Below are 25065 nucleotides of genomic sequence, written 5' to 3' on the forward strand. Positions count from 1 at the left end.
CGCTACCATTAAGAGTGCGACTCAGCATGACCCAGCTCGTGTATTGTAAAAAGAGGGCGATCACGGAAGCCGATCTCCACCTCATTTTCTGTTCATATCCGACACCCATAATATTGTCGTTATCATGGGCGGTTCCAACCAGATTCATAAATGAAGCCTTTCAGATTTCTTCATTTGTTCATTACGACGTGTTGCATAAGGTGGTTGGGGAGGAAATCACTGAAACTGACTCTTTCTTCAACCTCCCAGTGTGCACTCAAAAGCTTAGAATTTGTGGGCAATGAGCTTACAACCTTGTGGCCTATGATTCCATTTAATATTTGTTACCACATTTAATACTCTCCCAACAACTTCTCTCAACACCTATATTTATTTCTTCTTTCTCATGTCTATTCTCAACAACATCATACAACCAAATTATGGCTTACCTCGTCTTCGTCTTATGCCTTCCCTCCTTCCTTTCGTCCCCGAACACGATAGCCGAAGCTAGGATTTCGTCAATTATCGTGTTCGGTGACTCCTCGGTTGACGCTGGAAATAACAACTTCATTCCCACTATTGCCAGAAGCAATTTCTTCCCTTATGGTCGGGATTTCGCTGGCGGGAAGGCAACCGGGAGATTCTCGAATGGGAGAATTCCGACCGACTTCATTTCCGAGGCTTTTGGACTCAAACCCATTGTGCCTGCTTACTTGGATCCGGCTTATAACATCTCGGATTTCGCTACTCGGGTCACTTTTGCTTCGGCTGGAACTGGCTACGATAATGCCACTTCTGACGTTTTGGTAATTTTGGACTCGAACGTTTATTTTGGTCACTATACTTGTTTTGATGTGAAACCATTTTGTGATGTTGCAGTCAGTGATATCATTATGGAAGCAGCTTGAATACTACAAAGAGTATCAAACGAAGCTGAGAGCATATCAAGGCTCAGCCACAGCAAACCAAACAATAAACGAAGCTTTGTATTTGATGAGCTTAGGAACCAATGACTTTCTAGAGAATTACTACACAATGCCAGGGCGTTCTTCCCAGTACAACATCCAGCAGTACCAGGACTTTCTTATCGGGATCGCTGGCGGGTTTATCGAGAAGCTTCACGGTCTCGGCGCTCGGAAAATCTCCCTTGGCGGGCTGCCGCCGATGGGGTGCTTGCCGTTGGAAAGAACGAGAAATGTTTTCCGTGGCAAGGATGATTGTGTGGAGAGCTACAACAATGTGGCTGTGGAATTCAACAACAAACTCAACGCTTTGACAGTGAAACTCAACAAGGAGCTTCCCGAGCTCGAGTTGGTGTTTTCGAATCCATATAACGTTCTGATGTACATGATCAAAAAGCCCTCTCTTTACGGTAAGAAACTTAAACTAAACCGATATATTATAGTTCAAAAAACCATTAGTCTCTATGATTTGAATAAATTTACTATTTTGTCTTTCCATTTTTGTACAGGGTTTGATGTGACATCAACCGCTTGTTGTGCAACGGGGATGTTTGAGATGGGCTATGCTTGCAATCGAAACAATATGTTCACCTGCACAAATGCAAACAAGTACATCTTTTGGGACTCGTTTCATCCGACCCAAAAAACTAACCAGATTGTCGCAGCTTATATGGTCAAGAACGTACTTTCGAAGTTCCTTTGATACCTAAAATTTTGGACGCTTTTTAAAGTTATTAGAAAAATAGTATTGTCAAAATAAGTTTTCGTTCTAAAATATTTCAGGCTCAACATTACCGACAATATAATAATCACCCCCTTAGTAAATAGTATGGATTTTCCCTTCTACCTTAATGCTATGTATCAACTAGTATAAGCTCTGTACTATATGTTTTATCTAATATTTAGTTATATGACTTAGACATTCATGTGTGACTTTTATTTGTTCATTTAACGAACACAACCGACTTTAGGAGAGAAGGGTCGGGAAGTAGTTAACTCGATGCCAATTTCTTTCAATAACATGCCTGTTATAGGTTGAACGTGTCTAATAGGTCGCATTCCGACCTCCTCCTAATCGGAATGCTCAAAAAATAGTCAACTTGGAATAAGTTACAACCCTAATTCAAAAGGCAAACAAAAAGATGATAACTAAAGTAGAAGCATATTCTCCTCCTTTTTGGGCGGCCTTAGCCCTCACTTCGTACACTACTGTATTATTTGAGGTAGAGTTTAATTTAAATATACATGGGAAGAAATCTAACATTATATGAGCATTTGAATCCAGTCCCATCGATGTGGTAGCATGCTTATAAGACATTTGATTTATATCAAAGTTTGAACATGAAATGATGATGTATTAATGTCTCTAACATGTGCAAAAGTGATAAAAGTTGACTACGACTACCATAATTATGTGTACCAGAAGCAATAATCCCATGGAGGAAAAGCGGTTGAGAGAGAGAATCGAGAAAGAGATGAAAGGAACTATAGAAACGTCATAGAACAAGAGAATCCAATGGGGGATGTTCAACAGAGACTTAATTCTGAAGAATCCCCAAATAGAAATGAATTTGAAATTGAAACCTCCTAATTTCAAAGTGCTCAATCTCTAATGCTAATGCAGTGAAGGTTTAATGACGCTGATGATTCCTATGAGATGATTGAACATGTTGAACGAGATCGAAGAGATTTAAGAGATTTCGATGTTGTGTTCTAATCAAATGAACAGATATTTCATATGATTAACGAGATAATCAGTTCAAAATGTAAAACCCTGGCAGAATCCATGAGTTTTCGTTTCCTTCAACACAGAGGCGGAAACAAAGATTCAGAGCATTTGTGTTGCTAAAATCCAGATGCTAAGCTAGAATACGCCATGAACTGAGAAATTAAGGAGTTGAGAAGCAAATTTTCTCATTCAACAAGCATGTTGATATAAAGTTACGACTAAGGTTCTGCTCAATCGATTAAGAAAATTAGATAGATAATGGAAGAGGCGTGGGAGAAGAATGAACCGTTTGCTATTTGTGATTGAAAAGCAGACCATTATCAGAAACATAGAGTAGTAACTTGAAGATCATCACCGGATATATCGATGTCCTGCAGTGACTGCAGTGGAGGAGGTAGATTCAGATCGAACGGCAACACCTTGTGAATTGACGGCGTCTGAGCATATTCCTCACTGTCCTCAACAACGGAAGACGACGAATCGCAGTCGCTGTGGCAATCGTCGGGCGAGACTGGAGGCAGGGACTTCCGGCGGAGCTTCGGAACCGATGTAGCCGGAATCGAAACCCGCGGTCCGCTAAAAGACTCCACGGTGGAACTCAGGCTACTCGATGTAGGTCTTTTGACAGGAGAGTTGCTAATCTTGCAGAATCCGCGGGAATCATGAGGCTCCTGCGAGAAATGAATTTGCTGATGAACAGAGATCGCCGAAGGATGCAACGGAAAGTTCGTTTTCGCCTTCGGCCCACGGAGAGAGAAAGCAGCGGCGTCGTAAGCTCTAGCAGCATCCTCCGCCGTATCGAAGGTGCCGAGCCAAACGCGTGTCTTCTTCCAGGGATCTCTAATCTCGGCGGCGTATCGGCCCCATGGACGCTTCCGAACACCTCTGAATCGGACTTCCTTAACTGGTTCATGAACTGTTTGCCCCACCGCCAATGGATCTGTGGCTCTGCCTCGCCTCATGGATGAAGAAGACGATTAAGCGTTCAGTGAAAAGAAATCAAATCAAAAGGATGTTGTGGTTTCCGGAGATGATAGACAAAAATGCAAGGGAGTTTTGCCGGTTCTTGACTGTTTAAGCTACCACCTCCTATGGAAGAAATGTTACCGCCGGTGCCGGAGCTCCATTTCTGGGAGAGGATTTTTTTTTATAATTTCCTCTAACGGCTTTCCGATTCCTCTTTCTTCTTCTTTTAATCTGCTCTGCCAGATTCGCTTGAAGCCCGTTTTCTTGCTTTGATTTATTATTATTATTTTCTGGATAAGAGCTCCACGAAGTAATTCCGGAAATTACCGTAGTGCCCTCCATCGTTCCTTTTTCCCACCTTAATGCGCACTTTTAACCATTGTTAATTATTTTGTTTTTATTTATTCAATTTTTTTCAAACATTTTTATTTTAAATTTTTTAACTAATTTATTATATATAAATTAATTTATATATAATAAATTATTATACATAATAATTTTCAATTTTTTTCGGTACTTCTATTCTGAGGATCGCCCTCATTTCAATGTGGTATCAGTTCATTCTTATACCCTCGAGATTCTTCTTATTTCCAAATTTTTAAATGTCTAGGTTAGTTGAATTTATTTCATCCGTGTAAATCTTACAAATTATCTCTATGGTTGCTATGGGTAAAAATAGTTTAACAATTATTAAAATAAAAAAAACACTCCACCGTAACTTTTATGATCATAAGATTAAACGTAAAAATATAAATATGAAGCTACCCAATAATTTGTAATAATTTATAATAATTAATAATAATTGAAGAGAAATTAATATTATAAGTTCAATAATTATGTTGAATGAGACTGGATGGCTATTAAATGTATATACGTCGATTAACACAAATTACTAATTACTTTCATTCTTAATTTATATTTTAATGCAATTTATATGAACAATCAATTTCTATTTAGACATATAAAACAAAATATTTAATTGTGTATTTTGTAGCATGAATTATTTTAATTATGAAAAATTGATACCAACTTGATTGCTTAATTACAATTAAAATTCTTTCTTTACAAACTAATGTGTATAAATTTAATTATTTATTGTGGGGTTTGGTATCATGATTTGCCTTTAATGATGAGATTAGTTGTATAATTTTATCATAGTTTTAATTTTATTTCCCCTTTTGTCAATACTTCTTTTCTAATAAATATTGGGAATAATTTTGGAATATTCTTAAATATTTCTTTTTTTAATCTCGTAGTGATAGAGTGGTAGGAGGGAAAAAAGATTAACTTAAATGATAAATAGTAATTAATTAAACTATATACATTATTTCAAAATTAAAAAGTTAAATTACAAATTTACCCTCTATGGAAGAGTGTTATTGCTGGCACACTGTTAGGTGTCTGTCTTTCTCGGTACTATTTGTAATAGTCAAGTTCATCACTGTAAAATATTATACGCTTTTACCCGTTATTCATTGTTGTTGATCTTACGGTTTTAAAACGCATCTACTAGCAAAAAGTTCTCACACACTTATAAGAAATGTTTCAATATTTTCTCCGACCGACATGAGATCTCAAGTTCTTATAAATACAACGTTTAAAAACATATTAAATGTATTTTTTTATATAAATTTTAAAAGTTTTTTGTAATAAAAAAAAAAATAATATTTTATGAATTAATCTGCCAGCTAAGCACAATAATAAATAAAGAGAGATTTTCTTAGTGAAAAAATGAAGAATAAAATAATTTAACTGGTTTGGTCAAATATGACCTTTAATTTTTCCGACTGTTGCGATGGGGCCACGTGTCCATCAGTAAGCTGACAGCTAGATAGCTGGTTAGGAAGGTGACATCCTATTGGAATTTGACACGTCACTAAGGATCAAAACCCAGGCTTTTGAGTGGGCAGCACTAATATTTTATGCCCCTCACAGCTTCTTTTTCTGCTTAAAAGACATTGAATCAAAGGGCAATGGGCATGAATTATGTAAGTAGGTAGATTGGGTAAATTATTTCAATTATTTAGGTCGGTAAAGTTCTAATTTATTGTTCTTTTTTTCTTTATTTGATGCTTTATGTTTCTTTTTAAAATACATTAATCTGTATTTGGTAATAATTTATTGCTTTATTATTTTCCAAATTTTAAATAAACATTTTTTTTGTTTGAGTTCAACCATCATAGATTAATATATGCTCGTAGGGACCTACCCAAATAAGGTAGAGAATCAAAACTCAAAATGGAGGAGAGAGCGGGACGAAGATTATATTTTCCGTCTTGATCATTTTTTATATATAAATATAAATGAGAGATCCCACATCGATTGGAGAGAGAAACGAGCGCCAACGAGAATGATGGACCTTGAAGAGGTAGATTGTGAGATCCCACATCGATTGGATAGGGAAACAAGTGCTAGCAAGAACACTAGATCCCGAAAAGGGGTGGATTCGAGGTCCCACATCAGTTTTAGAGAATAACGAAACATTATATTATTTATAAGGATGTGGAAACCTCTCATTAGTACACAAATTTTAAAAACTTTGAGGAGAAGCCTAAGAGTAAAAGTCCGGCATATTTATTATATTTATTATTATTATTATTATTATTTTATTTTATTTGTGAGTGTAAAAATATGGTGTTAAATTTTGAATTTTTAAAGATTATGTTTAATATTATATTTACTTAGGTTTATTAATTAATAAACCTAAGTAAAATTTAAAAAAATGTTGGGAAAATTGTATATAATTTTGAAATGATTTTTAAAAATAAAAATGGGGAAAATAAAACAACAGATACGAAATACTTGTTATTTTTCACAAATGATAAATAAAAAGAGGACAAAATAAGTTAAATTGAATTGGAATAATATTGGGTTATGTAGAGTCATCCGCATGTGACATTGCACGTGATTTGTTCACTCACCACTCACATTCTATTCTCAATTCCCTGCCAAGTGTCAAATTACTGTCCGATAATAAATGTTGAATTATTTATTTATCTAATTTAAAATATATACGTATTTAATTAGGTAGGCTCGTCCCACTGAAAAACAAAATATTTTAACTAAAAATAATAATAACTGGGCCTTTTGGGCCCTAAATGGGCCTTCCACATAGAGTTTAAATAGCCCAACAAATCTTGGGCACCTACCCGACAAATCAAAATCTTTTGGAACCTCTAGTGCGAGTAGATATTGTCTGCTTTGACTCGTTACGTATCATCGTTATCTTACGGTTTTAAAACGTGTTTACTATGGAGAAATTTCCACATTTTATAAAAAATGTTTCGTTCACTCTTTAACCAACGTGAGGTCTCACATCTTCATATTTTATATTTTTTATATTAAAAAAATAAATTAATATGTTGTTATTAGGGATGGAACGGGGTGGGGAGAAACTCGGAATTTCGTTCGATTCTCTAAAATGGAAAACGAGGGTAGAAAAGTGGATGAAAAACCTCTATTCGGATGTGATAACTCCATCTCCATCTCGACGAAGCTTTTCTTCTCTACTCCCGCCCCATTCCTTTCTTTAGAGAATTGGGGCGGAGAATCAGTCATTAGAGATTAGACCTACGGAAGAAATTATGATCGTAAGTCTTTATTTTTATTATAAATTAATTTAAACTTTCATATATGAGAATCTTGTCTCGTGCATTCTCTAATTACAATAATTATAATCTTATGAATGAACATGGATCAATTGATGTGACCCGAGTGGAATTTTCTTTCTCGATAATATGATAAAATTTTGAAGCAATTAATGTTATTTAAAGAATTTTAAGCTTATTTTAAATGGAATCTAGCTAAAAAATTGATTAATTATAAAAATTTAGATTTTAATCAATTCAATATTTTTTCTTTCCAAATTTAAGATTTAAAAAATAGAATATATTTGAAAATTCTACCTACGAAAATTTACCCAATTATAGTTTCTTTTGGCGTATGAGAATAGAAGAAACCTAATCGTACATCCGGACTACGAAACACTGAAATCACCACCGTTCAATCTTTTTACCTTGAAACCCGAACAGCAAAATCCATCCGTTGAAAAGGCATCACGTTTACTCGTTTAGTTACCCCTCAGATTTACGGCGCTGATGCGGATAAAAATCGTAGCGTACGGATAAATATGTTACTTTTTGACAGTCCCCGTATTCATCCTCCGATCACTCGCAATACAAACTAAAAAAAGGCTCCAAAATTTTCCTTCCAAAATAAACACAGACTCTCTCGCGGGCTTCGTCTTCCTCAGAAGATACATCCGGCAAACAACTGAAGAACAGCCGTTCTGCTCTTTTTTCTCCCCCAATTTTGTCCTCTCGAAACCCTAAACGGAGTCTTGGCTTCTACAGGTTCGTCTTCTTCTTCTTCGTGTGTATTCTGTAATCTTTGTTCGTTTCGTCTTTTCTATTAGCATTCTCCACTGTCGAGTTTTTAATTTGACTTTGTTTTCACGCTTTTCTTTGGTCGCTGCTCTTCGTATTAAGCCGTACTGATCGAATTGAGGAGTTTCATTGGTTTGTTCTTTGTGTATTTTGCTGCATTGTTTCCGAATGTGAAGAATGTTTTGTTCACTTTCATGCATTGCAGGACTGCAATTACTGCGATCGTTTTTCTCTGTTGGTTTCGGTTTCTCTCTGGCTTGTAGAGTTAAGATACGTTGTTTTTCGTTCTTTGATTATTGATGTTTAGCTGCTTAACTTCTCGTTTTTTCAACTGGAGTTATGAGTCGTTGGATCATGTGCATGATGTACCTTGCTGGTTTAATGTTTTGGTTTGTTTTATGCCTTTTTTTTCCCCCCTAATATATTGACTCATGAAGCCTGATTATCTGCGATGGCTAGTTCTATTGAGTTGGAATGCCCTAAAGTTTGTTTGACTTGCGATGCTAGCAGATTGTGTTTGTTTGTTTTTGGTTTTAGCATGTTTTCTGTTGACTCGTTTTATACACATTGAGATGTTATAGCATTGTCAAGTTGTTAAGATGGTCTCAACTTTTATATTTTGTGAAGGTATTATGTTCTCTTAAAGTTAGTAATCCCTCTGCGTTCACTGCTCCAGGTTTTCCTTTTGGTTTCAGGGATGGTTGACATTACTCATTCCGAAGGTGAAGGCGAAGCCGTTGCTTTGCCCCCTGGGACACCAGTACCTCCTATTATGAAGCCAGAAAAGGCGGTGCCTCCTACATATACCATAATGAGTAGACGTGGTGTAGGAAGCAAAGGGAGACGCATTCCTTTGCTCACTAACCACTTTAGAGTGTCTGTCAATGCTCCCGATTTAATTTTCTATCAATACAGTGTATGCATTAATTTTGTTTTTTCTTATTATCTTCCTTTTATTTGTTGCTGCTACTCGTCCGTTGGGCTACATGTTTGTACTTATTACTGCTTTTGGATTTCAGGTTACAATTAGCTATGAAGATAACAAGCCTGTTGAAGGAAAGGAAATTGGACGGAAACTCATGGATAAACTCTATCAAACTTACTCTGCTGAACTCGCTAATAAAAGGTTTGCATATGATGGAGAAAAATGTCTTTATTCCATCGGCCCCCTGCCGCAAAACAAGTTTGATTTCACAGTGGTGCTAGAGGGATCATATGCAAAACCGTACGTCCATGTGTTATTTCATATTAACTAAATACTTATATTTCTTTCATTTATAACTTACAGACACGGTTACTATTGTTACAGGGAATCTGGGAACTCTAGGAGCAGTGGGAGCCCAAATGGGGCTGGGAAGAGGTCAAAGCATAGTTTTCAGTCAAAGACTTTTAAGGTTGAGCTAAGCTTTGCTACGAAAATTCCAATGAAATCCATTTTTACTGCCCTCAAGGGATCAGAGGTAGATAATGGCGGCACTCAGGATGCATTGAGAGTGCTCGACATTATCCTGAGGCAACAAGCAGCAAACCGGTAATTGCCTTCTACTGTGTCCTAAGCTAACTCATATGTTCATTTTTTCCTGTTTGTTAACTAATGTCTTGACACAGTCTCGTTGATTTTGCAGGGGATGTCTTTTAGTAAGGCAGTCATTCTTTCACGATGACTCAAGGAACTTTACTGATATTGGAGGAGGGGTAACAGGAGTACGGGGATTCCATTCCAGTTTCCGGTTGGCACAGGATGGATTATCCTTGAATATGGGTAACAGTTTTATTTATTTTTTTTCTTGCATGTCTTACAATTGATGTAAGATTTTGTATGTTATATACCATTCATCATGAATATGGAATCCTTTATATCATTTTGCAGATGTTTCTACCACAATGATCCTGAAACCTGGATCAGTGATCGACTTCCTAATAGCTAATCAGAATGTACGTGAACCACGTTATATTGACTGGGTGAAGGTACAAAACTTACGAATACATTATTCAGTTTTTGATTTTGGTGCTGGACTTAATTTTCTCTTCTCTCTAACGTCTCTTTCATTCTTATTTTTACTAATGTACAGGCAAAAAGAATGTTGAAGAACTTGAGGGTTAATGCAAGGCATCGGAACATGGAATTTAAAATCACTGGTTTAAGTGAAAAGCCGTGTAACCAACAATTGTATGTCATTGTTGCACGAGAGAATTTAGAACAAAATTTTTTGCTACCTTTTTTTCTAAAAAGATTATAACCTTCATCCTTGCTTTTGTCCTAGTTTTTCCATGAAACTGAAGAATAACGGCAGTACAGATGGAGAGATGATTGATATTACTGTGTATGAGTACTTTGTCAGACATTGTGGCATTGAATTGACTTATTCTGCTTATTTGCCATGTCTAGATGTTGGGAAGTCTAAACGGCCGAATTATTTACCTTTAGAGGTTTGAACAATCGTTGTGCTTGAGAGTTATTATTGTACTTTCATGATGATTTTATTTTTTAAACTTTTTAACATTTTTTTTTCTTGTTTTGGGGGTTTTTAGTTGTGCTCACTTGTTTCGCTTCAACGCTACACAAAGGCTTTGTCTTCAATGCAAAGAGCATCTTTGGTCGAGAAATCAAGGCAGAAGCCTCAGGAAAAAATAAAAATTGTCACCGACGTGAGTTTTTTTCAAAATCTGAGTTCATATAACTCTTATTGTTAATAGCCACTGATTTAGGGAGATTTTATTGCAGGCTTTGAAAAGTTATCGATATGATGAGGATCCGGTGCTAGCTCAGTGTGGGCTAAAAATTGATAAACAACTGACACAGGTTGAGGGTCGTGTACTTGAATCTCCAAAGGTGACTAATTGCCTATCCTTTGATGGATAAGAGAGATTTTCAGTGTCATCCTAATTTCAACTATCTTATGTTTGGTCTTAAATGATTGCACTTTTGATTTTCAGTTGAAGGTTGGTAGAAGTGATGATTGTATCCCTCGTAATGGACGATGGAACTTTAATAACAAGGTAAGTGTGAAACTATATGAAGTTTTAGAGAACAAAACGTGCTATTATTAGAATATTAGTCTTTTTGCACATGATATTTTTATTTATTTTCTTGTCAATAGCATTTTCATTTTATTTTAGCACATTAAAATTATCTCTCTAATGCAAACTTGTATATGTATAAAATCTTGTATAATTTATACTTACAATAAAATAAATTATTTATTAACAAATATGTAGTTTCGTAGGTGACACTACTTCACAATTTGTTAACACACTTAGAACATTAGGTTATTATGTTATAGGAAGAAGTGAATTTGATGGAGAAGGAAAAACAAACTAAAAATAGGGAGTGTAGCATTTGAGGAAAATTATTATGATCTTAAAATTTTAAAACTGATTATAATTAAATATAATCATAGAATTCATTTTGAAGTATTAGTTTGAAGACAAGCTTTTTCTTGGTGGTCTCTTTCCTAGCCTTTTTGTTGATTTCTCTTTACATGATATTTATTTGAATTGACATGCTTTTATTGTTCCGTTGTAAATGTTTTTTTTTTTTTTTTTGTTTTCTTCTCACTTTTTTATGCGGTTTGTACCTTTTGAGTATTAGACTCTTCAAGTTTCATGGTCAAAAAGACATAAAAGGGATGTAAATGAAGGAAAATTTGGATATTAAAATACATTTGTGTATATTATAGATATGCAAGACTTTTGCTGACCTGTGGTTGTTTTTTGTATTTGATATCGGATCATTTCCTTCCTTTTGCAGACACTTCTGAATCCCACTCGCATTGACTCTTGGATTGTGGTTAATTTCTCAGCACGTTGTGATACTAGCTACATATCACGTGAACTTATCAATTGCGGAAGAAATAAAGGCATTGTAGGTTTAATAGACCATGCACTATGGTGCATAATTTTTTTTTTCTATTGCTCTTCTACGTGCATATAATGCATAATTTGACCAAATAAGTCTTTATACTGTAATTTCTGTCTTATTGGACTCTCGTACATACATATGTTTGCAGCATATTGAAAGACCAATTACATTGATCGAGGAAGACCAGCATTCTAGAAGGGCCAGCCCTGTTGACAGGGTTGAGAATATGTTTGAACAGATCATGGCAAAGTTGCCAAACCCACCATCTTTTATTCTGTGTGTCCTCCCAGAAAAGAAAAATTCTGATATTTATGGTCTGATTTTCTTTTTCCCTCGCGTGTTCTTTTCTTCAGATTCTGGTCATGCGTTCATTATGTTTTATTTTAGACTTCTACATTGGAAAAGGAACCTGGAAGAGTCATCCATGTGCTTTGGCACTGTTAACTCTGCGCATTTTGTCCTCATCTCATTCTTTTAATCAGTTTATTTTCTTAAGAATTTGTTCTCTCTTTTCGTTTGCATTGTGAAAGGACCTTGGAAGAAGAAGTGTCTATGCGACTTTGGGATTGTTACACAGTGCATTTCCCCCACTAAAATTAATGATCAGTATATTACTAATGTACTTCTTAAGATTAACTCTAAGGTAATAGTTACAATTTTGAGCAGTTCCTATTTAGCCAATGATTTTTTTTAATGCTAGGTTCATCTTATTTATTTATTTTTCTTTCATTTTAGCTGGGAGGTATAAACTCATTGTTGGCTATTGAGCATGCGTCCTGTGTTCCATTGATAAAAGATACTCCAACGTTGATCTTGGGAATGGATGTGTCTCATGGGTCTCCTGGACGATCAGACGTGCCATCAATTGCTGCAGTAAGTAACAAAATATTTTGGTTTCTTGTTGTGTGATATTAACTTATTTGGCTAGACATTTGATGGTTGGTATTACTTTTGGATTTCTTAGGTTGTTGGATCCAGATCCTGGCCACTAATATCAAGGTATAGAGCAGCTGTAAGGACGCAGTCCCCTAAGTTGGAAATGATTGATGCTCTATATAAGCCTCTGGAGGATGGCAATGATGATGGTATCATTAGGTATTTGTCATTGACAACGAACAATTTCCCACCTGGAAGACTTGGTTTTAAAAATTATATAATATATATATTGCACTTGCAGTTGTAGTTGCACCATACCTTATTTTTACAACTTAAAATGTCTTAGTATTTTCATTCATAAATCTCAGAAGGTCTCCGGAATTTTTTGGTTAAATTTATCGTACAGTTATGTTTTAGTTTTTTTGTAATATCTATCGTACAAGTTCTAGGAATAGGGGTAAAAGTTTTCCTAATTAAATGCTCGCCTCTTGTGATGCAGGGAATTGCTTTTGGATTTCTATAGAACGAGCAATGGCCGTAAACCAGCTCAGATCATTGTCTTTAGGTGGGACCTTGGTAGTTAAATTGATAGTTGATAATCACGTCTATCCACCTCTTTTTTTTTTTTTTTTTTTTTTACTCCCAACCTTACTTGAGGTTTTAATTTTATTCTCAGAGACGGAGTTAGCGAATCTCAATTTAATCAAGTTTTGAACATCGAGTTGGATCAAATAGTCAAGGTACTTTACACCTATAAGAACTATATTCTCTAATCCCTCTGAACTTCAACCATCTACTATATTCATATTTAATCAAGTTTTGGGCTATCTTGCCATTTGTTTTTGGATCTGATCGCTTGATTATGATGGATGATAAATTAGAAAAATTGGTTGTAGTCTTCAAGTGTCTCTGATATCTTTTATTAATTGCGTTATAAACTTCTAAGAACCTTGATGACATTTTAGTCACTATACGACATTAGGAAACTTTAGCTTAACCATGGACATTTAATGAATTTGGTTGTCCTCGGATTAATTGTCAATGTAATTCCAGATTCTGAGATTTTCATTTTACTGCAGGCTTACCAACATCTTGGAGAGGTTAATGTTCCAAAATTCACGGTTATTGTAGGGCAAAAAAATCACCATACAAAATTTTTTCAAGCTGGTGCCCCAGAAAATGTTCCACCTGGTCTGTTCTTATCATTGGCTTTTAATTTGTTCATGTAGAGTCACCTTATTCCAGTGGCGTTGATACTCTCTCTCTCTCCCTCTCTCCTTAGGAACGGTTGTCGACACAAAAGTTGTACATCCGAAAAATTATGACTTCTACATGTGCGCTCATGCGGGAATGATTGTAAGTTCTTTTAGTAATATGTAATTCTAATATGTTCGCATTTGATTATTTCGATAAGCTCTACTCATTTTATGGGATGTTCTTTTTGAGTGAAAGCATGCAGCAAGTAGCTGATCTCTAAGCTCAGGTATTTTACTTTATCTTGAATGTTGATTCTTGTATTAATAACAGGGCACGTCAAGGCCCGCACACTACCATGTCCTGGTCGACGAAATAGGTTTTTCTCCTGACGATCTTCAAAATCTTATTCATTCACTATCTTATGTGTAAGTGTATACAACTCTGATTTTACCAGTTCTTTATAAAATTTGCTGTTGCCCAACTCATTTTACTGATCTTGCTATGTTCTTCAGGTATCAAAGGAGCACAACTGCACTTTCAATAGGTAATTTAGTCATGCCTGATATATTCTTTGAAAAATACTCAACACAGCCTAATCTTCAATCCTTTTTCTTGATCTAACTGTCAACTCGTTCCCGTTCAATTTTCAGCCGCACCGATATGTTATGCGCATCTTGCTGCCGCACAGATGAGCCAGTTTATTAAGTTTGAGGATCATTCTGAAACCTCCTCAGAACAAGGAGCCATTACCTCAAGTGGAAGTGTTTCGATTCTGGAGCTTCCCCGATTGCACAAAGATGTTGATGGCTCTATGTTCTTCTGCTGAGGCAGGCAGTGTTTATTCTTCCCCTCAGGTAAATTTTATTAGCTTAGGAAATTTTGTGTAGATAGAGCGGGAATATAGAAGCAAATATATATACCATAGCAAACCAACTTAGAAGGTGGTAGGACAATGAGAAGATCATAGATAGGTGAGTAGAGAAAAGTAGATAGCAGCAACCAACCTTCCAAGCTTGAATTTTGTGCACAGGATGCTCGTTAGATTAGAGTGCCAATATTTCTTTTTTTCAAGATTATTATGTTTATTTTAATTATAAAACAGGTCTATTGTTCTACTGAAAATCTTAATTCTCGAACAAAGTCAAGGCTAGCACCTCCCCTTTATTTAACCTCAACTCCTTTTTCTGGAGCCTTCAAACAAAGTAGTCCCTTTTGATTACATCTTTGAGTCACACAATTTCTTTGTTCGACATTTAATACCATGCTAGAAACTCCAACACATTTAATACAATTTCTTTTGGTTTCCTTCAAAGGTCATCATACCAATAGAGATATATTTCTTAGTACCAACTCTTTTCCAACAATTCTCGACATTCCAACTCATTTGGTAAAATAAAAGTCCTATGTTTTCCAAATAAATTGATTTTATCTATATACAAGACTTGCAAGCAAATACTCCTGTGATAAGGCTCGTAATTCAATCATCATTATCATTATAATAAGGGCTCAAATATTTAACTTTCCCATCTTCAAAAATAATTTCAATAGTTTAGCTATATTTTATTTTTATGGACTATAGATTGAGTAAACCCTTTGAATAATTAACAATTATTTTTGAATTTTTTATGTGAACCTAAAGTTTGATTGGCAAGCAATTTATATATTGATATATCAGCTCATTTATTATAATATAAACTATAATCCAGCTGACAAATTAGAATCATATAATTTAACTATGATCCCAAAAAAACCCATAAGAAGAAAAAGACCCCAAAAATAATTTAAACAAAAGCAAAGGACGAGGCGCAAAGCCCTCGCACCCTAAGCCTACGCCCACCTTTTTGTCTCAGCATATTCCTAAGAATGTTCCATTTCCCACTATTCTCCAACATCACAACTCTTCAACACCAAAACCCTTCTCTTTTTTTTAAAGCTTTTCGGATTTCTTCATTGGTAGCTTTGCGTTCTTTCTTTATCCCTCTTTTTACAGGTGAGGAATGAATGTCAATAATGTTCTGTGTATGAGTCAAAAGAGTCGTTGAAATATTCTAGACTCTCATAAATTTTTATCCTACTCTAATCTGCAATATTTATAGAGTCTGATAGATGTCAGACCATATATTTTTAATTGATAGAATAATTGTATGCACCGATTATTTCACCAAGTTCGTTCTTCTACCAAATTTATTCTACATAAAACACAACAAAACTAATATATTTTCAAACCTATCGTAACTCATTTGAGAATAATTATGTATCTAATATAAATCATAATATTCCTAATAAATAAAAACTACTTTAAAATTTGATTAATAAAAAATTATTTTAAATAATCACTAATAAAAAATAAATTAACGAATTATCTAAATAAAATGGTTGGATTGGTTAATTTTTCAATGGGAGGGACATAAATGTCTTTTCAGAGTTAATTCATAGGGTCAAAGAAAAAGAAAAAACTCTGGAATTTCCCGTGGTCCACCGATTCGCTCTTTCTTTCAACTGTCGAAATATTTTTCCGAATAAAGTGAAACTAAAGTGTTCGTCGGAATCGGAATCGGGATCGGAGTAAGCCCAATTCCCACCGCCACCCGAATATCTCCTCCGATTCTTCCATTTTTACACTTCACTTCACTTCATCTTCTTCCCCACAGCTTCTCAAATCCTTCTTCTTCTTCTTCTTCTTCTTTAACTCCGTCATGCCACTCGATCACCACTCCCAACACTTCGACCAAACACGCAGTTCCGTCGAAGCCGATGGTGATTCCGACCATCTCCACCCTACTCGTTCCACGACGTCTGTCGTCAATGGAGCCGACTGCGAGAATGCCGGCGATGACCTTTTCGTCCCTCCCCTGAACTTCGCCGTCGTTGACAATGGCATTTTGCGCTCCGGCTTCCCCGACTCTTCCAACTTCTACTTCTTGCAGACCTTAGGCCTTCGTTCGATTATGTAAGAGTTTTCTACTGGCTCGGTTTTAGTTTACTTTCGTTGTTCGTCTGTTCTTGATTTTGTATTCTTAGTTGTAATGTTTTGTTTGATAATCGATGATTGAATATGAACTGATTGCTTTTTAACGTATATTTTAGATGTCTTTGTCCTGAGCCATATCCTGAGGCGAGCATGGATTTTCTCAAGTCGAATGGAATTCGATTGTTTCAACTCGGGATTGAAGGTACTAAGGTTTGTTCTCTTGTTTCCATTTTGCAAGTTAATTTTTCAAAGTTTTACTTCACCGAAGCATCATTATTGAGAGATAGTTTTAGACAATTCCCAATTTTGAGGGGAAGCTACTTGTAAGGTGATTTTTGTGATTATGCTTTGTATGCATATTTTTCTTTCGAGTTAAACATCATTTACTGGTCGGATATTCGAACTTCTAAGCTCTCAATTGATGATATATGTCAATTATCGCTATGCAAAGTTCATCTTGGCATGCCTTGTATGCATATGAACTTACCAAAGAGATCATTAGAACCCACTTGGCTACTTCAACCAAGTTTCTTGGTAAATTTGCATACAAGGAAAAGAGTAAATATGCAAGCATTTGATGTTGAGGCTCCCGCTGAATATAGTCATTCCATGATCTTTGAGCCATATATTGGTTTGCATTCCAAAGGACATTTAAGAGGAATTTGCATCTTAGTTTTAACTGCTTCCACTGTTTCCACGTTCATGATAAACTGTTTTTGGGGATTTAGCTCACAAAATTTAGCTTGTGTAAATTGTGTTGGCTGGTTCAGACAAGTTTGATGCATATGTAAACTTGATTCTTTAGTTTATGAGGAATTTGGATATGAGAGCTGATCAAATATACTATTTGGTATGAAATTTGATCTGACTAGTGCTATTCCAGATATCTCTGAAACTACTCTCAACAACTTTCTGGCCTGTTGAAAATCAATTGAACATAATGACCATCATTAAGACGTATTAACACACACAAAAAGGGGAAGAATAAGAGCAGAGAGATAGGAGAGCTGGTTGTATGATTCTTATGGCATTGAGCTACTAGTCATGGGGTGATTACTAGATGTTTTGACGAAGTATTTCTTTCAATGAACAACCTTGATCATGAAGTGATATCTTCACGTTTTCTTTCTTTAAATGTGGGGGTAGCACGAGGGAAGGGGCGTTAGACTTCCATTTGAACTTCCCCATTGCATCTAAAGCTCTTCCCATGTTCATTTGATTGAGAAATAGGATGAAGTTGCTTTGTTTTCCTTACATATACCGAATGTCAACTGAAGGTTTATTGTTGGCAAAAACCCATGGAAAACTTGACATTTTGGAATCAGCCCAAGCCACCACTAACCGATATTGTCTTCTTTGGGCTTTCCCTTCCGGGTTTCCCCCCAAGGTTTTTAAAACGCATCTTCTAGGGAGAGGTTTCCATACTCTTATAAGGAATGCTTTGTCCCCTCTCCAACCGATGTGAGATCTCACAATCCACCCCCTTAGGGGTCAGCGTCCTTGTTGGCACACCGCCCGGTGTCTGGCTCTAATACCATTTGTAACAGCCAAAGTTCACTGCTAGCAACTATTTTCCTCTTTGGGTTTTCCTTTTCAGGTTTCCCCTCAAGGTTTTTAAAACACATCTTCTAGGAAGAGGCTTCCACACCTTTATAAGGAATGTTTCGTTCCCTTCTCCAACCGATGTGGGATCTCACAACTTAAGAAGTCAAGAGGGCGTGTTCACCATTCCTTGCTTGTTTTAGTGTCATGCCAATGCTAATTTTTAATACTCTCACAAGTGGGGCCAAGGATTTGAACTTCTAATCTTTTGATTGAGATCATATGCCTTAATCAAAGAGTTGGAACTTGAGAGTAATGGTCTCTAACCGAAATTTGAATACCTAACATAAATTTAGACTCAACCATGTGGTAGCAATTATAGTAGCAACCATGTGGTAGCAATTATAGTAGCTACAAACAGATGATAGCACTCTAAAAGAACGCTGATCACTTCGTTGTTGAAACTAAATACAGGAGCCTTTTGTGAACATTCCAGACAACACAATTCGTGAAGCACTTAAAATTATTCTCGGTACCTACCATTCTTCACATCTCACATCTTTTATGAGGCTGAATTAGTAGATGTTAAAGTTTTATAGTTTGGATTTGTGTTCATTTGGGCATTCCTTTTTCCACCATGCAGATGTGAGGAATCGCCCAGTTCTAATCCATTGCAAACGAGGGAAGGTTTGAAACTAAACCCGTGAGCTTCTACCATGCTAGTGCTCATATTGAGTTTCTAATTAGTTTAACTTGTATCTCACTCTTCAGCACCGAACTGGTTGTGTTGTGGGATGCTTTAGAAAGCTGCAGAAATGGTGCCTATCCTCAGTCTTTTATGAGTATCAGCGGTTTGCCGCTGCCAAGGCAAGAGTTTCAGATCAGAGGTTCATTGAACTATTCGATGTTTCTGGCTTGAAGTATCTGCCATCTTCATTTTCTTGTTCCAAAAGATAAATTGTCTTGTATGCCTATTTTGAGGACGATCATTAGTGGAAGAACATGCCTCACATCTCTTTCAAAGTTATTACCCTCCCTTATAGTTGTATATTTTTACTGTTCTCAAACTATATTTATGGTTATAAATCCATAAGGGATTCTCTGGGATTCACCCACCCAACTCATTTATGTGTATTAGATTTTAAGAAGGTTCATTCAGTCCTTTTTTAGCTTTCCTTTTAGCTTCCTTTAAAGTGCTTCCATTTTAAGCATCTTCAAAAGAAAACGTACCCATTATGCTTATTTGTTCACATTTCCTTATTTAATGAAAACTTCAATCTACTAGTTCTTTCTTTAACACTTTCTTTACTTGATTATGATTTACCCGTCTTGCACGGTTGGATGTTCTAGTTCTCTCATAACACTTTCGTTAGTCGGCCCAATATGGTTAGATTCATAGTTTTAAAACGTGTCTACTAGGGAGAGGTTTTCACACCTTATAAGGAATGTTTCGTTTCACTCTCCCACCAATGTGAGATCTCACAATCCACTTCCATTGGGACTAGCGTTCTCGTTGGCACACCACCCAATGTCTAATTTTGATATCATTTGTGACAGTTCAAACTCACTATTAGGAGGTATTGTCCACTTTGGCCCGTTATGTGTCACCGTCATTTTCACGGTTTTACTAGGGAGAGGTTTCCGCACCTTATAAGGAATGTTTGGTTCTCCTCTCCGACTAATATAGAATTTCACTGTGCTCTAGTTATTGCGTAACAACCGAAACAAACGGAAAGAGAATTTAATTATAAAGAGAATTAAGGGACCAAACAGATATTCTTTTCTAACTTTTGATTAAAATAATAACAATAGACTAGAGATTGAATGACTCACTTAACCCACTTTAAAAGGCAACATAAGCACAACCCCTTTAAATATTTATTGTTAAAAAAGTGGGTCTTTCTTTCTTTCCTTTTCTTCTTCTATGCTGTTGCCATTGGACCCAAATTAGCATTGGCTTTCATGGCTTCAAATCTTGGCTCCTTCGCCTCAAACTTCACTCCCAAATACAGCTTCATGTAATCTTCAAACACAAACTTGGGATACACTTCCTTCTTCTCCTCACCCTCACCCTCTTTCTCTATCAGCGACGGCGCTGGGAAGATCACGGCGTCGCTCCCCGGATTGTAAAACGAAGCTAACGACATTCGACCACCCCCGCTTGTCTGAGTCATCACTCTATGCATCACACTTTTGTATCTTCCATTTGTGATCACCTGCAAATTTAGAAACATTAAAATCTATCCTTCCTTCCTTCTTCACTTTATACCATATTGTTGTGACCTACCACCTACCTCAAGTTGGTCTCCAAGGTTTACAACAATGGCGTGGCGCATCGGTGGCACGTCGATCCAATTACCGTCTTTTAGGAGTTGCAGGCCGCTGACCTTGTCATCTTGGAAGAGGAGGATGATGCCACCAGCGTCGGTATGAGCTCGGAGACCCTTGATCAAATCCGGCTTCGGACACGGCGGGTAGTTACTCACCTTTGTCCCAAATGTAGGACCTTTTGATCCATGGAAAACCTTCTTCAAATACCCCTTTTCCAACCCAAGATTCTCACATAGAAGATCCAATAACTCCTCTGAAAGATTCTCTATCTTCTTAGCAAATTCCTTCATAATTTCCCTATAAATCATTTACATGCAGCGTTATATAACATAACCATACAAATTTTATGCTCAAAGTAAACAATATCATCATACTTGTACTTCTCGTCGAGTTCAGACATCTCAGCGATGTTCGACTCGGGGAGATGACGCAAGAAGAACGTGCTTTCCCAGTCCATATCCTTAACTTCATCCTGAGCAGCCTCCAACCCCTTGCTAGCCACAGCCTCCTTAAACCTCTGTTCCATACATTTCTTGTAATGATCCTTTGTCATCTTCTCCACAGTGTCCAAAAACTCATGTGAGATCCCATGGTTCACCAGCTGCAAAAACCAACTCCAACCCATTACAAACACAACCGAAACAAAGAACAACAAACCAAACCAAGATCTTGTCCGGTCAAGACATCTCTACTTTCTCTAAACGGTCACACGTTCAAATCATCGTAAAAAAAAAAAAATCGTAATCTAAGAATCACCTCAAAGAATCCCCAATTTTGGCAGGCATCTTCAATTTGCTCCAAGATCTTAGCTCTACCATCTCCATTGATATTCTCCAAGTTGATGACAGGAAAAATGGCCATTTTTTGCAGATACAAAAAGCTTGAATGAGCTCTGTTGGGATTTTGGTTATGGTGGATGAAGAGAAAATGGATGGTATTTATAGGGGAAATTGTTTTGGATTTAAAAATTTGGAAAGTGGGAAGAAATTGATGAACAAATTATAAAAATGATAAAAAAAAAAAAAAAAAAAAAAAAAATGGGCCCATGAATTCCCATGCATGTATGTGGGAAGAGGTAGGTTATTGAAGATTGAATTTCCTCTTTGGTCAGGGTTGGACCCACTTTGATGGCTTTATCATCTCTTCATGTTAGACCAAACTTGGAGCCATTTTGTGGCTACCAATCCCACACCCTAATAATCCCTTCTCACTTCCTTCCATTCACCCCTTCTTTCGCAACACGACTATCTCGTTTCTCTTATTTACCTTTCGATATTCTCTTCAAAACCCACCGACCTATTATAACTTTTCTTAGTCGAAATGTTGCGTGTCAAATAAGAGAATCGAGATTCAAATGACGTACACTGATGTATAACAGGAACGTTCATTCCACATCAGCTTTACCGACTTATGCTACTAACAAGTTATTCCAAACTTTGTACTACATGTTAGCCGACATTTGCTTGAATTAAGGGAATTTTCTTTACCCGGGTCATTTTTATTTTGGTGGAAAGTTCGATCCATTTTTTTCAACAAAAATTTTTAGTGAATTTTTACTCAACCCTAGTTTGAAAAAACGAGTAAGAATAAGTGAGATATAATTTGATTTTGAACATTAACCAACTTTATTAAGAAACCGAAAGCGATGAAATTAGAAATTGTTGTTATAATTAAAGAACGTGTTGACTCGTTTTTTTTTTATTTTTAATTTTTGGTGTGAGTCTCACCAAATTTTACTTGATTTTTCTTTTTAACCTGTTTTTGTTTCTGGTGATGATTTTGGAGTCTCAAATCACATCCTTCCTATTCCACTTATCAATACCAAACGTCTCTTCTCACTTCAAAATTTACCTAAAATACCTAAACTTTCTTCTCAAACGTGTAATTCAACACTCAACTTACTCTGCATCTTAAATGGTTTCATACACAATCCAACATCATCACCACCTTCTTCCTCAATTCTCTCACACGAAACACAAATAAAACAATCCCGAGCGCTCCGTGGAGTACCTGTGGATTGTCTTGAAGCTATGATTTTTATCACCGTGGAATAGAATATCCCATGCGTGGAAAGAGAGGACTTAGATAGCAAGTTTGCTTTGAAAAGCTAGTTAAACTATTATTTTGATGTGATGGAATTATTGACCTGTAATTGTCATATGCCTAGCCCGATGAAATCCCTCCTAGTTGTATGATTAATGGGATCGGCCGTCCTTCGAGCAAGACTCCTTTTCTTCTATGAGGCATCAAACCCTCTTTCTCTAATAAGCCAGAGGTCTTTGTAAACATGTTAAAACACTCTCGTATTCGACGGGTCACCTTTTCAAGATTAAGAAAGACGAACATCTTGGAGGAGTAAATAATTCAAATTGTATACACTAGAACATATATATATCTTAACTAGTTGAATTATAGTCGGGTCAAGCATTATAACCTCGATTTTAGCTTCGATTGGCTTTTGTGATTGACATGCAAAGCTAATGCAGTTAAGTTATGTAAGGGGTGGCAGCTGGGCCACGCCCATAAGGTCTCAAAGTGCGAAACTCGTCATCACGCATGGCACTCATTCATGTCAAGTCCCTACAACCCTTAGATACCATCTACACTTTTCCAAACATTATCTCTCAAACTTTTGCTTCAAATTTTTTCTTTTTCGTTCGAGATTTTGTTCGTCTGTAAACGTTTAAATTTATATCTATTTGGTCTCTAAATTTTAAAAATAGTATAACCGACCACGAACTTACTGTTTTGTATCTATTTGGTCTCTAAACTTTAAAAATTCTATAATAAATTTTTAAACTTTCAATGTTGTGTGACGTTTTTTTTTATTACCTATGAGACAGAATGACCCATTAGATAAGCTCAAATGGTAATTAAATAACATATTTCAAAAAATACACTCAAATTAATTTTGAGAATAATTTGTAGGCGTAAAAAAAGGTTTGATATACAGCCTAAATCCACTACTCAGATATTGTCCGTTTTGATCGGTTATTTATCGTTGTCAACCTCACGATTTTAAAAAGTGTCTGTTAAGGGAAGGTCTTCACAGCTTTATAAGGAATGTTTGGTTCGGGTTGAATGAAAATTATTTAATTATTTAATTTTGGTTTCTTATCTTAAATTATAAAGTATGATTTAGTTGAGAATTTTTAGGTGATTCCAATAAACCAAAAACAAAATAGCTTTGATATTGATAATGACAAATAGCATATTGTTAATGGAATTGAAATTCAAAAATTTCATTTAAGAACAAAGTGGTAGGTTGATTAGCAGGTGGTAAATGTGATTTTTTATTATAATATATAGTTTGGAAGAATGAAATGTATCTTGTAATTAAATTGATATCATCATTGACATTCAAAGATTGGAATGCTTCTTAGTTTGGTAAATGAAATTGAATATATTATCAAGTCATTTTGGTTTCTAATGGCGGCTCATCCTTCATATCCATTTCTATATCAAACTTGTTTGGCTATACATGGCTGCAACAAACATGGCTCTTTCAATATCTATACATTATTTCTCTATTTTATTCATACACAATTGTCTTTTAAATACTACTCGACTATATTTTATGGTACAATTCTCATCTGTTGTATCGGGTTTTGGTCAGCTAAGGAGATGTTTCTACATCCCTATAAAGAATGTTTTGTTTCCCTTCCCAACCGATGTAGGATCTCACAATCTCTCCTTTGAGACCCAACGTCCTTGCTAGCTCTGATACCATTTATAACAGCCTAAGGCCATCACTAGCAAATATTGTTCGTTTTGGCTCGGTTGTTTGCTAGAGAGAGATTTCTACACCCTTACAAAGAATGCTTCGTTATTATGAGATCCCCACGTTGATTGAAAAGGGGAACGAAACATTTTTGAAGAGTAAATTTAAAATCGAGGGACCGAAAATATGTTTTACCGAAAAATGTGATATAAATAAAGGGTGTGATGATGTTGTCTTTTGAAAATAAGGAACCTACTCCATCCACAAAAAGAAGAAAAGAGTTGTGAAGATGTATCAGCTTTTAGGTGAAGGCCTTTGTATGGTATGGTGGGATGGCATGTCTTTGCTATACTTTGATTCAAATGATGATAAAAAAAAATCTCGTAAATTCACTTTTCATCATTTTCAAAATAACTTACATGAATTTAACGTTTTGAATAAGGAAATAGTGTTAAATCATATCAAGGAATTTTCTCCGCTATATGATTACAATAACTTTGGCAGGGTCGGGTTTACTTTGAAGAGATTAATTTAACGAGTTTGA

At 35.9% G+C, this 25065-nt stretch overlaps 5 protein-coding genes across 6 annotated transcripts; 3 read left to right on the top strand and 2 right to left on the bottom strand.

The window, feature by feature from the left end:
• Nucleotides 1-384: 384 nt before the first annotated feature.
• Nucleotides 385-1865, top strand: LOC111792669 (GDSL esterase/lipase At2g04570). The gene is made up of 3 exons (XM_023674219.2): nucleotides 385-785; nucleotides 859-1351; nucleotides 1451-1865. Exons 1-3 carry the CDS (start codon nucleotides 420-422, stop codon nucleotides 1642-1644), a joined length of 1053 nt encoding a protein of 350 aa, XP_023529987.2. The 5' UTR covers nucleotides 385-419; the 3' UTR covers nucleotides 1645-1865.
• Nucleotides 1866-2838: 973 nt separating this feature from the next.
• On the bottom strand, nucleotides 2839-3899 carry LOC111792152 (ethylene-responsive transcription factor 3). The gene has a single exon (XM_023673487.2). It carries the CDS (start codon nucleotides 3630-3632, stop codon nucleotides 2991-2993), a length of 642 nt encoding a protein of 213 aa, XP_023529255.2. The 5' UTR covers nucleotides 3633-3899; the 3' UTR covers nucleotides 2839-2990.
• A 3890-nt stretch (nucleotides 3900-7789) lies between these two features.
• Nucleotides 7790-15175, top strand: LOC111793981 (protein argonaute 16). 2 transcript variants are annotated; one of them, XM_023676073.2, is made up of 23 exons: nucleotides 7790-7988; nucleotides 8698-8937; nucleotides 9041-9246; nucleotides 9331-9552; nucleotides 9647-9783; nucleotides 9892-9989; nucleotides 10094-10191; nucleotides 10286-10451; nucleotides 10554-10670; nucleotides 10747-10854; nucleotides 10959-11021; nucleotides 11773-11886; nucleotides 12032-12197; nucleotides 12414-12526; nucleotides 12619-12756; nucleotides 12848-12978; nucleotides 13259-13324; nucleotides 13436-13499; nucleotides 13839-13950; nucleotides 14042-14115; nucleotides 14287-14381; nucleotides 14469-14500; nucleotides 14607-15175. In XM_023676073.2, the coding sequence occupies exons 2-23, from the start codon at nucleotides 8719-8721 to the stop codon at nucleotides 14780-14782; spliced, it is 2715 nt and encodes a 904-aa protein (XP_023531841.2). In that variant the 5' UTR covers nucleotides 7790-7988; nucleotides 8698-8718; the 3' UTR covers nucleotides 14783-15175. The 2 variants fall into 2 exon arrangements, with proteins under 2 accessions (XP_023531841.2, XP_023531842.2); XM_023676074.2 differs by having other exon boundaries at nucleotides 8717-8937.
• A 1226-nt stretch (nucleotides 15176-16401) lies between these two features.
• On the top strand, nucleotides 16402-19593 carry LOC111793640 (inositol diphosphatase DSP4). Its single transcript, XM_023675609.2, has 5 exons — nucleotides 16402-16906; nucleotides 17044-17137; nucleotides 18944-19001; nucleotides 19113-19156; nucleotides 19241-19593. Exons 1-5 carry the CDS (start codon nucleotides 16653-16655, stop codon nucleotides 19424-19426), a joined length of 636 nt encoding a protein of 211 aa, XP_023531377.2. The 5' UTR covers nucleotides 16402-16652; the 3' UTR covers nucleotides 19427-19593.
• A 603-nt stretch (nucleotides 19594-20196) lies between these two features.
• Nucleotides 20197-21724, bottom strand: LOC111792121 (1-aminocyclopropane-1-carboxylate oxidase 1). Its single transcript, XM_023673456.2, has 4 exons — nucleotides 21557-21724; nucleotides 21175-21401; nucleotides 20764-21097; nucleotides 20197-20685 (listed from the first exon to the last, which is right to left on the bottom strand). Exons 1-4 carry the CDS (start codon nucleotides 21659-21661, stop codon nucleotides 20392-20394), a joined length of 960 nt encoding a protein of 319 aa, XP_023529224.2. The 5' UTR covers nucleotides 21662-21724; the 3' UTR covers nucleotides 20197-20391.
• Between the last annotated feature and the right edge of the window lie 3341 nt (nucleotides 21725-25065).

Source organism: Cucurbita pepo, chromosome 4, assembly GCF_057944985.1.
Source record: "Cucurbita pepo subsp. pepo isolate OVF chromosome 4, ASM5794498v1, whole genome shotgun sequence".
NCBI lineage: Eukaryota > Viridiplantae > Streptophyta > Magnoliopsida > Cucurbitales > Cucurbitaceae > Cucurbita > Cucurbita pepo.